This window comes from Dendropsophus ebraccatus, chromosome 1 (assembly GCF_027789765.1).
Source record: "Dendropsophus ebraccatus isolate aDenEbr1 chromosome 1, aDenEbr1.pat, whole genome shotgun sequence".
Lineage (NCBI taxonomy): Eukaryota > Metazoa > Chordata > Amphibia > Anura > Hylidae > Dendropsophus > Dendropsophus ebraccatus.
This window is the reverse complement of record NC_091454.1, coordinates 192846631-192861019: the sequence shown is the minus strand read 5'-3', so window position 1 is coordinate 192861019 and position 14389 is coordinate 192846631. Positions and strand designations below refer to the sequence as shown.

Sequence of the window (14389 nt, the reverse complement as noted above, 5' to 3'; positions counted from 1 at the left end):
ATGACATGCAGGGGCCCAGGAATAGGAATATGGTTTGGGGACCTTAGGTCTTATAGTAATTTTCTGGTTTAGACCTTAAAGGGGTACTCTGGTAAAACAAAAAGGTTTCAAATCAACTGGTCAAAACAAAATTAGCCAATCGACACTCTGAAGATCGGTGGTGCTCGTAAAAGGAGGGAGCAAAATCCCATACATAGTCATTCACAAAAATCTCGGCCAATAGAATTGCTCGTGTTTTATAGAAAATTCAACATAGGAATAATACTCAGGATACGTTTCGGCACAATACCTTATTCAACTGTGGCAGTTGAGAAAGGCGTTGTGCCGAAACGTGTCCTGAGTTTTGTTCCTATGTTGAATTTTCAATAAAACAAATTCTATGGATGAGTGCTGAGTTTTTAGTCACTGTCAAATCAACTGGTCTTAGAAAATTATAATTATTATAAATTATAATTATATTTGTTAGGGATGGTCCGAACCTGCCGTTGATGGTTCCCGCTGTCTGCCCACTCCGTGGAGCGGGCGGATACAGCGGGAGGAACGCCTGGAAAACTGGGATACAGCCTATGGCTATGGCTGTATCCCAGTTTTCCAGGCGGTCCTCCCGCTGGATCCGCCCGCTCCACAGAGCAGGCAGACAGCGGGAATCATTACCGAGGGTTCGGGTTCATACGAACTCGAACCGAACTCGGTTCAGACCATCCCTAATATTTGTAATTTTACTCTCTTTAGAAATCCCAAGTCTTCCAGTACTTATTAGCTGCTGTATGCCCTGCAGGAAGTGTTCTTTTCTTTCCAGTCTGACACAGTGCTCTCTGCTGCCACCTCTGTCACCAGAGTGGGAGAGGTTTTCTATAGGGATTCCCTACTGCTCTGGACAGCCCCTGTGAAAGACAGAGGTGGCAGCAGGATATACATAGATTTGTAATTTATTGTATAATATAACTTGCTGACACCAGTTGATTTGAAAGAAAAAAAAAAATCACCAGCGTTCCCCTTTAAAAATAGATAATACCTGGTCTATACTTTTGCATGGAGATGATACGTACCACCAGGACACTGCTAGGTACACTAGATTTTGTGCATAATTTGGAAGGTTCTTCTATCTTTGGAGATATTATTGCAGACTATACATATAGTATTGCCGACTAAACTATAGCCAAGAAGTTTTGTAAGACTCTAACACTCTGCAAGTACCTGTTACCTCTCCTGACTAGTCTGTTAGTAACTGTTTGTATTCCCTGTAAAATAATAGCTCTTCTTTGTGCTTTTCCTCACTTATGTATAAATACATTGACAGCAGGGTTCAATTCATGCATACATAGGAATGACATGTTATATTGTTGGGAATACAGGAGATAGTCAGGGCAGCAAACAGTAATCCCTTCATACATTCTGTACAGAACCTCCAATGATAGAACTGCTCCCTAATATACCGTAACACTAGGATTGGTCAGGTTGACAAAGGCAAAAATGTATTTACAACTTGTGCATTTGAAACTGGGAAGTTCTGCAAAAAATTGTGTCTTCATTATCATAATTACCCATAAGCCTTTGCTGCAGGCTATAACAGTAGGGATAGGAAGCCATTGGTTCCACATACATTCATATGGTTTATACAAACCTTTCCTTAATTTGGTTAATTTTTTTTTTTTTCAGCATAGAAAAACTTGGTCCATTTCTGTATTGCTACTGGCCGAAGGAAACTACGACATCCCCTATGTATCCTTTACTACCTCTAGTATGAAGTGATAGTTCACCTTTACATCCGTTATACAAGGGCTACCTATTCTAGCTTGGAAGTAATGGTCTATTCCCTGGATGACTGGAAGCCTTACAATACAGCGTGGTTAAGAGGTTAAGCGGAATGTAACGTCATTGTGTTCATATTGGACATCTTGGTTGATTCCTTCCTTGGTGCAAGGCCAAGCAGAGGAAGGATCTGGTATGTTTGATCTCGGCTCATTCACATAGATGGTCTGGCGTCTACATGGTTGCAGGAGTGCGGGCCATGTCGTGCAATCGTTGTTCAATAAGCAGGCGGAGCGACATGTACCTAGAAATAATACAGAAAATAATTAGTTATACAACAGGCATTTAAAGGAGAAGTCCAGGGTAGGACATTTTTGTCAAAAGTCAACTGTCGATCATCAGTTGGAGGCCAAGGGGGGAGGGGTGCAGCAAGAATCCTATTGCCCTGCATATTAAGAGAACAGGGTCCGCTGTCCTCCACTCCAGTTCCTGGTCCTTTCTGTGTAGAGATGAGCAAACCGAGTTCGAGTTCGAGTCCATACAAACATGAACGATCAGCATTTGATTAGCGGTGGCTGCTGACCTTGAATAAAGCCCTAAGGCTATGTGGAAAACATGGATATAGTCATTGGCTATATCCATGTTTTCCAGACAACCTTAGAGCTTTATCCAAGTTCAGCAGCCATCGATAATCAAATGCTGATCGTTCGGGTTTGGATGGACTCGAACTCGAACCTGGTTCGCTCATCTCTAATTCTGTGCAAGTCATGTGGCAGGCCTCTTATTAAATCCAGCCAGGTAAATGATGATGGAGTTTTATTAAAAGGAAATCTGTCACTACCTTTATTCTGCCTTAAATGAGGGTGGCATAAACTAGTGACAGAAATGCTGAACAGATCGGTGTATTACTTACATCATTCTGTTCAGCTGTTCTCCTAATATGCAGGAGAGTAGGATTCTTGCCACACCCCTCCCCCCGCCCTCCAGCTGCTGATTGACAGTTGACTGCCTATACACAGCACGGATAGATAACTGCCAATCAGCAGCTGGTGGGCGGAGTTTTCTGCTTCTCATGAATATCCAGGACTACTGGGCTCATGCACATAATGGAGAGGACTACTTATTGTTTATTTTATTCAGGAGGAAATCTCTGAATTAGCTGCACAGGACAATGAATGTGATACATCATTCTATTCAGCTTTTCTGTTGCTATTTTATGCTACTCTTAGATGGGAAAGCAGAAACCTAGTGACATACGTATGCCAGTCTTGATAAATGTCCCCCTATATATGGTAGAATGGCCTGTGGAAAAGGTCATAATAGTCATGTGTATAGGCACTGTACACTACCACACAAACAGTAACCACTCTATCATATGTATGTGGGGAGAAACAAGCTATTTCACTCACTTATTTTTATGTGGACAGAAGTAAAAATCCAGATTCCTGGCATTACCTTCTCATGAGTTTGGAGATTTCTCTGTCTTCCTCTTCTTTCAGCTTTTCAATGAAACTACTCAGAACTGGCATCTCAAACTTTATATACTGAGCCACCTAAGAAATACAGAGACACATATAAGAACTATATTTATACATCTGGAGGTCCCGAGACTTTGCTCTTATGTGTATGGTTACCTTTAGACCAGGAATGGGGAACCTTCGGCCCTCCAGCTGTTGCAAACTACAATTCCCATCATGCCTGGACAGCCTTTGGCTGTCCAGGCATGATGGGAATCATAGTTTTACAACAGGTGGAGGGATGAAGGTTTCCCATCCCTGCTTTAGACCATGCTCAGTGACCAGAGATTAAGCTTAAAGGGACCTTTACTTATCCACCTATAGTATTAACTCCCCCCATTTCTCCTTTGCCTTCTTCTGATTCCTTTAACAATGACCCCTAAGGCTGTGTCTCCTCCATACATTTCATGTAATCCAGGTTTTTTTTTCCTGTGCTTCCTCCATACTCTGGAACTCGATAAACATAGTATAGAGGGACCCTCTTAGGGATTTTGCATTGGTCCCAGAAGTTTCCAGTTCCTTTTCCTATAACATACCACTAACCTATAATAGCAGACATTGGAACCCATTTATTATGTAGGCTACATTTCTGGATTAGGAAGGAAACTTACATCGTAGGTGATTTCTTCTACTTGATCTTTCTCCATAAGAAACACTTTGGACACTTGTTCACATGGACCTTGCAGAATCCGAGCAATGAGTGGATAATCTGAGTCCTTCAGTTTGCTTTTCTCTTTGCAGGTGGGAGGACAGAAAAAAAGACTATGCAAGTAAAACTGAATGCATTAGAGGACATTTAATATTGGGTACGGGACTACATTGTGTGTAATGGTTGCTGTATCTGCAACACAGGTGTCAAACTCACAGCCCTCCAGCGGTTGCAAAACTACAATTCCCATCAAGCCTGGCCAGCTAAAGCGTTGGCTCTTCATGATGGGAATTGTAGTTTTGCAACTACAATTCTGGTTGTCGTTTTAGGACATCAGCTTATGGGATCATAATGATCCCATAAGCTGATGTCCCTATGTCTGCCCCCTCTCTTCTGTCCCCTGCCGCTGTTACAATCTTGTGAAAGCGACAGGGGAGAGAGGGGAGGGGGCAGAGCTCACAGGCATGCACCCCTGTGCGCCCAGCCTTCCCTCCCCCAGCCGACCTCCATAGCCAGGAAACTGGAAGCCTGAGGCCTCCGGTTTCCTTTGCTACCATCGTCCGATGGACACCGGACAGAGAATTCTCCCTCTGTAGAGGGAGAATTCCCCATCAGAAGCCTTATAGATGCTGCGGTTGTGCTGACCGCAGTATCTATAAAGTTAATTCTTAGCACCGGCGAGAGTTGCTGTGCCGTGGATGACACAGGCACAGCTTCTGTGCCTATGTCATCCTGCATCGTAAATTAACATCACTGCAGCATCAGACATAGGCTGCAGCAACGTTAATTTACAGTGCGGCGGGAGGGGGCTCATTTGAGCCACTGGCTAGATATCATCTTGGAATTGAAAAGTAATTATCATTTAGGGTATATTCACACGGACGGGCTCACAGTGAGATTCTCGCTGCGAGCCCGGCAGGTCCTGGCAGTTCCCATACACTACATACTTGCTGCGGTCTAAACGACCGCAGCGAGTATGTAATCATACCGCCCTTAACCCCTTCTGCTCCCGCCCGGCTCCCCCGCTGTAAGCATACTTTACCTGTCCTTGCTGCACGGGTCCGGCGTCCTGCTCTCCTGTCCGGCCAATTAGTGTGTTTCCCAGCCGCAGCCACTGATTGGCCGGGCGGGAGAGCAGGACGCCGGCCGGACCCGTGCAGCAAGGACAGGTAAAGTATGCTTACAGCGGGGGAGCCGGGCGGGAGCAGAGGGGTTAAGGGCGGTATAATCACATACTCGCTGCGGTCATTTAGACCGCAGCAAGTATGTAGTGTATGGGAACTGCCAGGACCTGCCGGGCTCGCAGCGAGAATCTCGCTGCGAGCCCGTTCGTGTGAATATACCCTTAAACAAACTTCTGACATGACAGAGGTTTGTATCGATGGGGGTCCAGGTGCTCATCACTAGAATGATAGAACAGAAGCACTATGCAGCCTGCGTTTTGCCCCTTCATCTCCACTGTAACTGGGAAAGTATGACAGAATTATAATGGAGCTTACAGAACTTCCGGTAGGCGCGATTGCTGGAAGTTCCCATAGGCTCCATTATAATTCCGTCCACCACTACTTTACCATTGAGAGAGGAAGGAGCGCATGCTGCAAAGCGCTTCTACCACTTCATCGCTGCTCTCACTGGTGAAGTAGCGGTGGACGGAATCATAATGGAGCCCTATGGAACTTCTGGTAGGCGCAATTGCCGGAAGTTCCATAGGCTCTATTATAATTCCGTCCACCACTACTTTACCAGTGAAAGTGGTAGGAGCGCATGCTGCAAAGTGCTTCTGCCCCTTTGCTGTAGCAATCGTCAGGGTCTCAGCACCCCCATCAATATAAACCTCTGACATGTCGCTATGACATGTCAAAAGTTTGTTTAAATGATAGGTACGCTTTAAATTATCTAGGGAACATACATCTAAACTTAGGGCCAAGTGTGAAGGGATATATTTAGTGTTTGCCAACCCAGCATTAAATGTATCCTCCTCGGGAGCTAAAACCTTGGAGTGTGGACAAATGGTCAATTACAGCTGGGTTATAAATATGCCATAAGACAAGCATCAACTGACCGCTTTGTTACTTTAGTAGAAGATCTTACAGTTTTATATGAAGTGATGAAAGGTTATATTTTGATGAGGCAGTCTTGGTTTGTTAATAGTCCCTGGAATCATTTTGTAGCCATTGGTTTATGGTAAACCGCTGTATTGGTATATAACTGATCACTTGTCCACATCTTTAATGAGTGGGTATTGTTATCCACAACGCAACTCTATGAAAGGAGTTATCCAGGACTGGGAAACACAGGTACTTTCTTGCAAAAACAGCGCCACTTCTGTCCTCTTGTGTGTGGTATTACAATTCAGCTTCATTAGCTTCACGTGCAAAACCCACACCCGATAGGAGAGGTGATGTTTCTGGAAGAAAGCGGCTATGTTTTTCTAACCCTGGATAACCCCAGGTTTTCTTACAAGGACTAACGAGTTCTTGTGGCAGGAGCAGGGCCGTTTCTATAACCGAACGAGCCAGGCCATCGCACGGGACGCCGGAAGCTAGAGAGCGCCTGGCAGGGCCCAAGAACGCCCGCCTCCCTCGCACTTAGTGCACGGCCAACATCAGTGAACCCCGACACCACCCCTGATAAACCCCAACCCCCCTTCTCAGAGGGCAGTACAACGGACCTCCCCCTCCTACTCGGTGCCGACCCCTCATCCCCCTCGCTTTTATCAAGATTCACCCTGTTGCCAAAAAGACCTAGAATTTCTTATTTAACGATAAACTGATTAACTTCAAATCCATCCAGTAACTTGTACAAGAACAGTTGGGAACACCTCACTTCTAGCCACAGTGTCTCTTACCTCCACTTGTGTGCACTATATAAAGGGAGAACTCCGAGGCTGAATTCTCAATCTAAAGTTCAATAAAAACAAAAACAAAAAAATTACATTTTTTAAAAAGAAAACACTATGATGGATATAAACTCAATGTTATAGGTATATATGGTCCAATGAAAAAAGTATGGCAATCCCTCAGGATGCACAAAAGAAACACCTAATAGGGTATACTGTATGATTATGGGGGTTCAAAACCAGACAACTCCTTTAAACTAGTAAAGAATTTTTCTAAACAGAATTTTGCTGATTGTCTAAAGTGTATAGAGCGGCTCCGGCGCAGGGAAGCTGAGGACGCAATCGTTTTTTTTAATGGCTCCATTGACCTCAATGGAGCGTATTATTATATTAAAAATATGGCCGTATCTTAACCTTAAAATTGCAGCCCTATTTTTACTCTATTTTACTGTGTGTGGACATAGCCTTACTGTGACCAACGTCAAACAAGGGAGTTATTCTTTTTACAATAGATTTTACATGTACTGTACAATAGGGCAAGCTATTGTATCACAAGAATATGTAATTTATCTGAGATAGAATACTGGCGCCACCTGGTGGTCAAGATCAAGAATGCAGCCATGCTTTATTTTTTATTTTTACAATGTATTCTTACATTTCAGCTAAGCAGTGAAGTTTACTTATTCATTGGAATTGTATGAAGAATAGCATGGAGTGTTGTTTTTGGGGGGTAGGAGGTGTTTTTTTTTAAACCTAACCAAAAGGTAAGCTAATAACTTGCCCTAGATTCAAGAAGACGCCATGGCTGGAGTGTCACTTTAGCTCAGTAAGCAATAGGACACCTTGTAACTCACCTTGAACTTGTTGAGTAGCAGTTTCAGGACCTGCGGAGTGGACATGGTGCTATTTACCCTGACATTGGTTACAGAGCCGTAAGCTGGAGTGAAGACGGATGTCTACACGGAAAAAGATTAAGAGGTCAGCACCATTTATGTCCAGAAATATTATAGAAGAGATTATTATTTTTCACTAGCTTTATACCTTGTGGTTGTAAAAATGTCCATTTATTGAAAACCTATGGCGTTTGATCCGTCTCTGCTCTCCTGGGGTGCGGAGATTACCTCTGCGCCGTACCCCAACATCACTCCTTGTGCGCATGAGCTGGGGTGTGTCATCCTGAGAGCCTTTATCTCCTTCTTCAACATCTGTGGTTAAAAAAGAAGGGTCATAGTCATATGAGGAAATGAATTTCTCGGCACTCACCAATCAAATGAATTTGTAGTATTTATTGCATCTTCAGAGATGAAAAAAAATGGTACAGGACGCATTTCGGCATATTGTCTTGATCAACTGCAATACGCCGAAACACGTCCTATACCGTTTTTTTTTTTCATCTCTGAAGATGCAATAAATACTACAAATTCATTTCATTGGTGAGTGCCAAAAATTATTTTATTAGTTGAACGGGACTTGCTCGTATCTGCGTGCACCACCGGAGAGAAACCCAGTGTGCCGAACTGAACTTTTGGTTTGCTTTATAGTCATATGAGGGTCATATGGATCAGATGAGGGTCATAGTCAGAACCTTGTTCAATGGAGATCTTTGTTCAAGGGATGTTTAAAGAAATGTATAGTAATCTGCATATAATGAAAAGTTCTAGAATTCTACTATATGATTTTAATATAAATTCCTTATAAGTCTTGAAGATCCCTGCTCGCCGTCAAAGATCTCTTAGAAAAAGGTATTTGCTTTTTTCCTAGAACAGTACCACCCCTGTCCTCAGGTTGTGTATGGTATTACAATTCAGCTCCATTCACTTCAGTACAGCTGAGCAGCAATACCAAATCCAAACTGAGGACTGAGGGGTGGTGCTGTGTCTGGAAGAAAGCTGTTACTTTTTTTTTTTTTAATCCTGGACAACCCCTTTAAGGCACTTGGCTAGCCTTTTCCATTTTCCATTTTTTTTTTCTTTTTTTTTTTTTTTTTCCTTTTTAATGTTTCCATTTTACATTCTTTATTCTATAAGGTTTAATTTCTCATCAGTTCTGCCATATTTATGCAAGTCCCTCTGCCATTTATAGGCTATTCAGTATTTGAGTAGGGAAGCAGTGGCTCAGCTTCTTGGTTGAAGAATGCGCTGACCTGACCGCATGGAATGCGCTTACATTTTATTTATTTGCATTCCTTTGTTATTTGCATTCCTTTACTGACAGAATTTAAAGGAGGTTTTGCAACAATGGACACATCTTACTTATCCTGTAGATAGGTGATAACAGTGCTTCTTGATTCCAGTGCTCATGGCCACCAACAGGCCATGTTTTGAGGATTCCCTGAGTATTTCACAGGTATTATAATTATACTCAGTGCATCAGGTATTATCACAGATGTTGTTTGAATGGGATATCCTCAAAACATGACTTATTCTATAAATATATATATACACTCACCGGCCACTTTATTAGGTACACCATGCTAGTAACGGGTTGGACCCCCTTTTGCCTTCAGAACTGCCTCACTTCTTTGTGGCATAGATACAACAAGGTGCTGGAAGCTTCCTCAGAGATTTTGGTCCATATTGACATGATGGCATCACACAGTTGCCGCAGATTTGTCGGCTGCACATCCATGATGCGAATCTCCCGTTCCACCACATCCCAAAGATGCTCTATTGGATTGAGATCTGGTGACTGTGGGGGCCATTTGAGTACAGTGAACTCATTGTCATGTTCAAGAAACCAGTCTGAGATGGTTCTAGCTTTATGATATGGCGCATTATCCTGCTGAAAGTAGCCATCAGATGTTGGCTACATTGTGGTCATAAAGGGATGGACATGGTCAGCAACAATACTCAGGTAGGCTGTGGCTTTGCAACGATGCTCAATTGGTACCAAGGGGCCCAAAGAGTGCCAAGAAAATATTCCCCACACCATGACACCACCACCACCAGCCTGAACCGTTGATACAAGGCAGGATGGATCCATGCTTTCATGTTGTTGACGCCAAATTCTGACCCTACCATCCGAATGTCGCAGCAGAAATCGAGACTCATCAGACCAGGCAACGTTTTTCCAATCTTCTACTGTCCAATTTCGATGAGCTTGTGCAAATTGTAGCCTCAGTTTCCTGTTCTTAGCTGAAAGAAGTGGCACCCGGTGTGGTCTTCTGCTGCTGTAGCCCATCTGCCTCAAAGTTGGACGTACTGTGCGTTCAGAGATGCTCTTCTGCCTACCTTGGTTGTAACGGTTGGCTATTTGAGTCACTGTTGCCTTTCTATCAGCTGGAACCAGTCTGCCCATTCTCCTCTGACCTCTGGCATCAACAAGGCATTTCCACCCACAGAACTGCCGCTCACTGGATGTTTTTTCTTTTTCGGACCAGTCTCTGTAAACCCTAGAGATGGTTGTGCGTGAAAATCCCAGTAGATCAGCAGTTTCTAAAATACTCAGACCAGCCCTTCTGGCACCAACAACCATGCCACGTTCAAAGGCCCTCAAATCACCTTTCTTCCCCATACTGATGCTCGGTTTGAACTGCAGGAGATTGTCTTGACCATGTCTACATGCCTAAATGCACTGAGTTGCCGCCATGTGATTGGCTGATTAGAAATTAAGTGGTAATGTGCAGTTGGACAGGTGTACCTAATAAAGTGGCCGGTGAGTGTATATACAGTATTTGTATATATAGTCCCAGTATGGGTGGTCCACTAAGTCTTATGTCACCTGGGTAAAGGTAACTGTCAGGTATCATACAAAGGGGAGGAAGCTGCCGTTTGCAATTTCGCCATTTGGTGTCTCACTCTCCTGTATCTGGCTTGTAAGAGCACAGCTATAAGTATGCCAAGGGTTAACTATGCTGTTTTATGCTCACTGTTTTCACCAAGCACAGGTGCAGGTACCACACACAGCCACTTCTTCTTACATAGCCCCACCAAAGGGAGTTCACCCCCTATATAATTTTCTGTATAATTTTGGTTAGTTCGTGGTGGTCTTTTGTCTTGTTTATGGTGGAGAGAGCAAGACACCCAGAGAGTTCCTGCTAAAGTGATATCCGGGACTGGCCCAGGGGCCACAGCCCTTGTCAGGGACCAAAAGAGCAAGGGAAAGATTTTCCTTATGAAAGAGACTCTTATAAAGATGAAGTTCTAAACCCACAAAAAGGGTAACAGTTCTCTAGGGAAACCTTGTCAACGTCAGGCATCCTTCTCCAGTATTGTTAGGACAGTCTAAAAGAAGTCAAGGGACTGATCTGCAGTAAGACAAAGAGCACGAACTGAAGTATCTTGCTATCTTAGGAGGTCTTGAGGGGTCTGCTACGCCTAGTTGTATAGGCCTGAGGCTCACTCTACCCAACCTGGCACTCTCTGGACTGGTTGGGCGGAAGGTGTATGTACTGTTCGCCTGTTACGGCGGTAAAAGTGTATTGTGAGGGGACAAACAGCACCATTGCTAATTGGCAATGTCAAAACTGAAGAGTATGGATGTAAGAGGTGATAGTGGATTATGAAGGTTCACAAGGGTGGACCAACACACAACAGTGAAGCAGTTCACCACCAAAATGAACCAGGGGGCTACCAGATGTGTGTCTAAAACGAGAACACTACTGCGTATGCAGCTCTGAAACAGGCGGATGGTAACTTCATCTCTGCTAAAAAAATAAAAAATAAAAAAGTTGCAGAAAAGAACCCAAGCTGGTGGTGGCAGCGTTATGATCTGGGGAATGTTCTAATGGCATCCTCTGGGCGCACTCATCCATGTGGAAGGCAGTCTCAACTAGTTAGGGCATATATCCATCCTTACTTATCACGTACACTCATACATGCTGATGTGGTCTTTTCTGAGGTGGCTTAGATGTTCCAGCAAGACAATGCGACATGTAACACAGCTAGAAATGAGCAACACTGGTTTGAAGAGCATGGCCAAGTACTACCCTGGTCCTGTAATTCTGCAGCTCATTCTAAAGGATGCAACAAGGATAGGGGTTGGCATATTTGGGGGCATGGTTGTACGCACACTGTTCCCCTGAATAGAGATGAGCGAACCTGGAGCATGCTCGAGTCCATCCGAACCCGAACGTTCGGCATTTGATTAGCGGTGGCTGCTGAAGTTGGATAAAGCCCTAAGGCTATGTGGAAAACATGGATATAGTCATTGGCTGTATCCATGTTTTCCAGACAACCTTAGAGCTTTATCCAAGTTCAGCAGCCCCAGCTAATCAAATGCCGAACGTTCGGGTTCGGATCGACTGGGTTCGTTCATCTCTAGCTACAAACTTTGCTCCCTGCTCCAAATGTACATAGCTCTATTCTATTACTGAAAACACAGTGTGGGAAAGTGCAGAACCAGTGAGAAGCTGAAAGACATCTTGGCAGTAAACTTTACAGAGATGAGTCATGGTCAGGAGACGTCATCATGGCGGTCTGGGAGAATATAGTAGAAAAGAATAGGGTATGACTTAAATTGAGGAAAACATCAGCTCTAGTGATAGGATGGAAGACAGTATTCTCTATATACCCTTATTATTGTTTACCTCTAACTGGGAGTTGTAGTTTTACATGGCATATCTCTGAATAACTCTTCCATATCTTTTTACTGAGCTTGGTTCTGGTGTATGTGTCGAGCTTGGTTCTGTTACTGAATTTATAAAGCTTATTCAGTTACTGTATCCTTATAATTTTTTTTTTTTTGTTATTACAATAGTCCTAATTTTTATGGTTGTTCTTATGATAGTGTTGTGTGCGGTGTCCACCTACCCCTCACTGGATGTGTGGCTACTAGCTGCTGAACCATGACAGTAAGCGTCAGACCGTGACATCATCTGCGTATCAGCTCCTTGTGTCACAAATGTGACAGGTCTAGAGAGAGGAATCAGGTTGCTATGAGCTCTGAGTTCAGCAGACATGCAGCGCCAATGTTAGAACCCATTCCTGAATTATTCACATGCCCAGGCTACGACCAGCTGATATCATCCATAATTCATAAGGAAGGACCAGCTGTCGGTGTGACCTTGCCATGAACGAGTAAATCGCTAATGCTTGTGTCATGTGACGATAATGCTGCCAGGCGAGCCACAGTAATTGATTGACTAAACAGGTGACTTCATTGTGATTTAACATGTACTGGAATATAAAGTCATGTGACAAACGTGAAGCAATCCTATGTAAACTTCTAGTGTAAAGTGTGGATATAACAATATTTCCTTTGTCAAATAGTATATAGAGCAGAACAATACAGACGCTTCGCAATGGAAAAAAAAGCCACAAATGTTCTACCACCTTCTAGAAACTAAAAACATTGGTATTGGTGAGGTCACTTGTTGAATGTCGCAAAACTCTCTGCTAATGAATAGTTTTTCTTGAAAATAGTCATTTTGGTGGTCAGTTATGTCACCCTTCCTGTGTGCCAATGTGGATTTCAAATGAGGAATTCCATAGCTTTTTTCCACCTACGCACCACTTATGGGGTCGCCCCTAGTCACTTAGCCAGTCTCTGACTCCCCGCTGGTCTCCTCTACTAAGGGTTGGTGTAAGGGGGTTCGGTGCATTCAGGTTCTCCAGGTCTCCCCACCTCTGGTTCTAAGCCCATGCTACACGAGTCCACTCATGCTGTTCTTGTCTCTGCCTGCAGCACTTGGCCTACTCTCTAAGTGCAAGCTATATAATCACCCCTAGCAATACAGCGCAACAAAATGATCCCCATCAAACAGGCAAAATAAGATGGTTGTATTAAAATAGCCTTAAATCTGTAGACATCATGTTGTAGAGCAGGAGCTGAGCAGATTGATATATGTATATCCTTGATCAACCGATCGAGGGTGCATACCATTGTGGGAGATGTGTGCATGTTGCTGGTTTGGAAGCCCAGATCCTGGATCTAAATGAGCAGCTGTAACGATTGAGATGCATTAGCAAACTGGAAAGGGGTCTGGTGCTCACTGAGCAAGCACTCCAAGGGGTAGATGGGGGAGAGAGTGATAGCATGGAGGTACAGGAGGAAGAGGCAGCTAGTTGGGTCACAGTTAGAAAAAGGGGTAGAGGGAAGAGTGTGAGGGAGGCCAGTCCTGACCTGGCACACCCCAACAAGTTTGCCAAATTGGCGGATGAGGGGGATGTTGATTCAGGGGTGGCATTGCTGCAGCAGGACACTGCCTCTGAAAGCCAGGGGGGTGTCTGCTCCAGTAAGGTGGGAAACAGGAGTTCAGGGCAGGCCAGGCAGGTACTGGTAGTGGGGGACTCAATTATTAGGGGGACAGACAGGGCAATCTGTCACAAAGACCGGGATCGTCGAACAGTGTGTTGCCTTCCTGGCGCTCGAGTTCGTCACATCGCGGATCGGGCTGACAGATTACTGGGAGGGGCTGGCGATGACCCAGCAGTCATGGTGCACATTGGCACCAATGATAAAGTTAGAGGTAGGTGGCGGGTCCTTAAAAACGATTTCAGGGACTTAGGCAGGAAGCTAAAAACTAGGACCTCCAAGGTGATATTCTCTGAAGTATTACCTGTACCACGAGCCACACCTGAGAGACAGCGGGAGATTAGGGAGGTAAATAAGTGGCTCAAGAGCTGGTGTAGGATAGAGGGGTTTGGGTTCATGGAGAACTGGGCCGACTTCTCGGTCGGTTACAGGCTGTAC

At 44.2% G+C, this 14389-nt stretch overlaps 1 protein-coding gene across 2 annotated transcripts in view; it reads right to left on the bottom strand.

Annotated features, from left to right (window-relative positions):
• Window positions 1–328: 328 nt before the first annotated feature.
• Window positions 329–14389, bottom strand: part of RASSF2 (Ras association domain family member 2) — a 37554-nt gene continuing 23493 nt past the window's right edge. For both annotated transcript variants that reach the window (XM_069943171.1, XM_069943180.1), the window contains exons 6-11: window positions 7799–7962; window positions 7612–7713; window positions 6767–6818; window positions 3881–4002; window positions 3208–3305; window positions 329–2056 (exon numbers count right to left, since the gene is read on the bottom strand). In XM_069943171.1, coding sequence (XP_069799272.1) covers window positions 1987–2056; window positions 3208–3305; window positions 3881–4002; window positions 6767–6818; window positions 7612–7713; window positions 7799–7962 — 608 coding nt within the window. In that variant the 3' untranslated portion in view covers window positions 329–1986. The remainder of the gene's footprint in view (window positions 2057–3207; window positions 3306–3880; window positions 4003–6766; window positions 6819–7611; window positions 7714–7798; window positions 7963–14389) is intronic.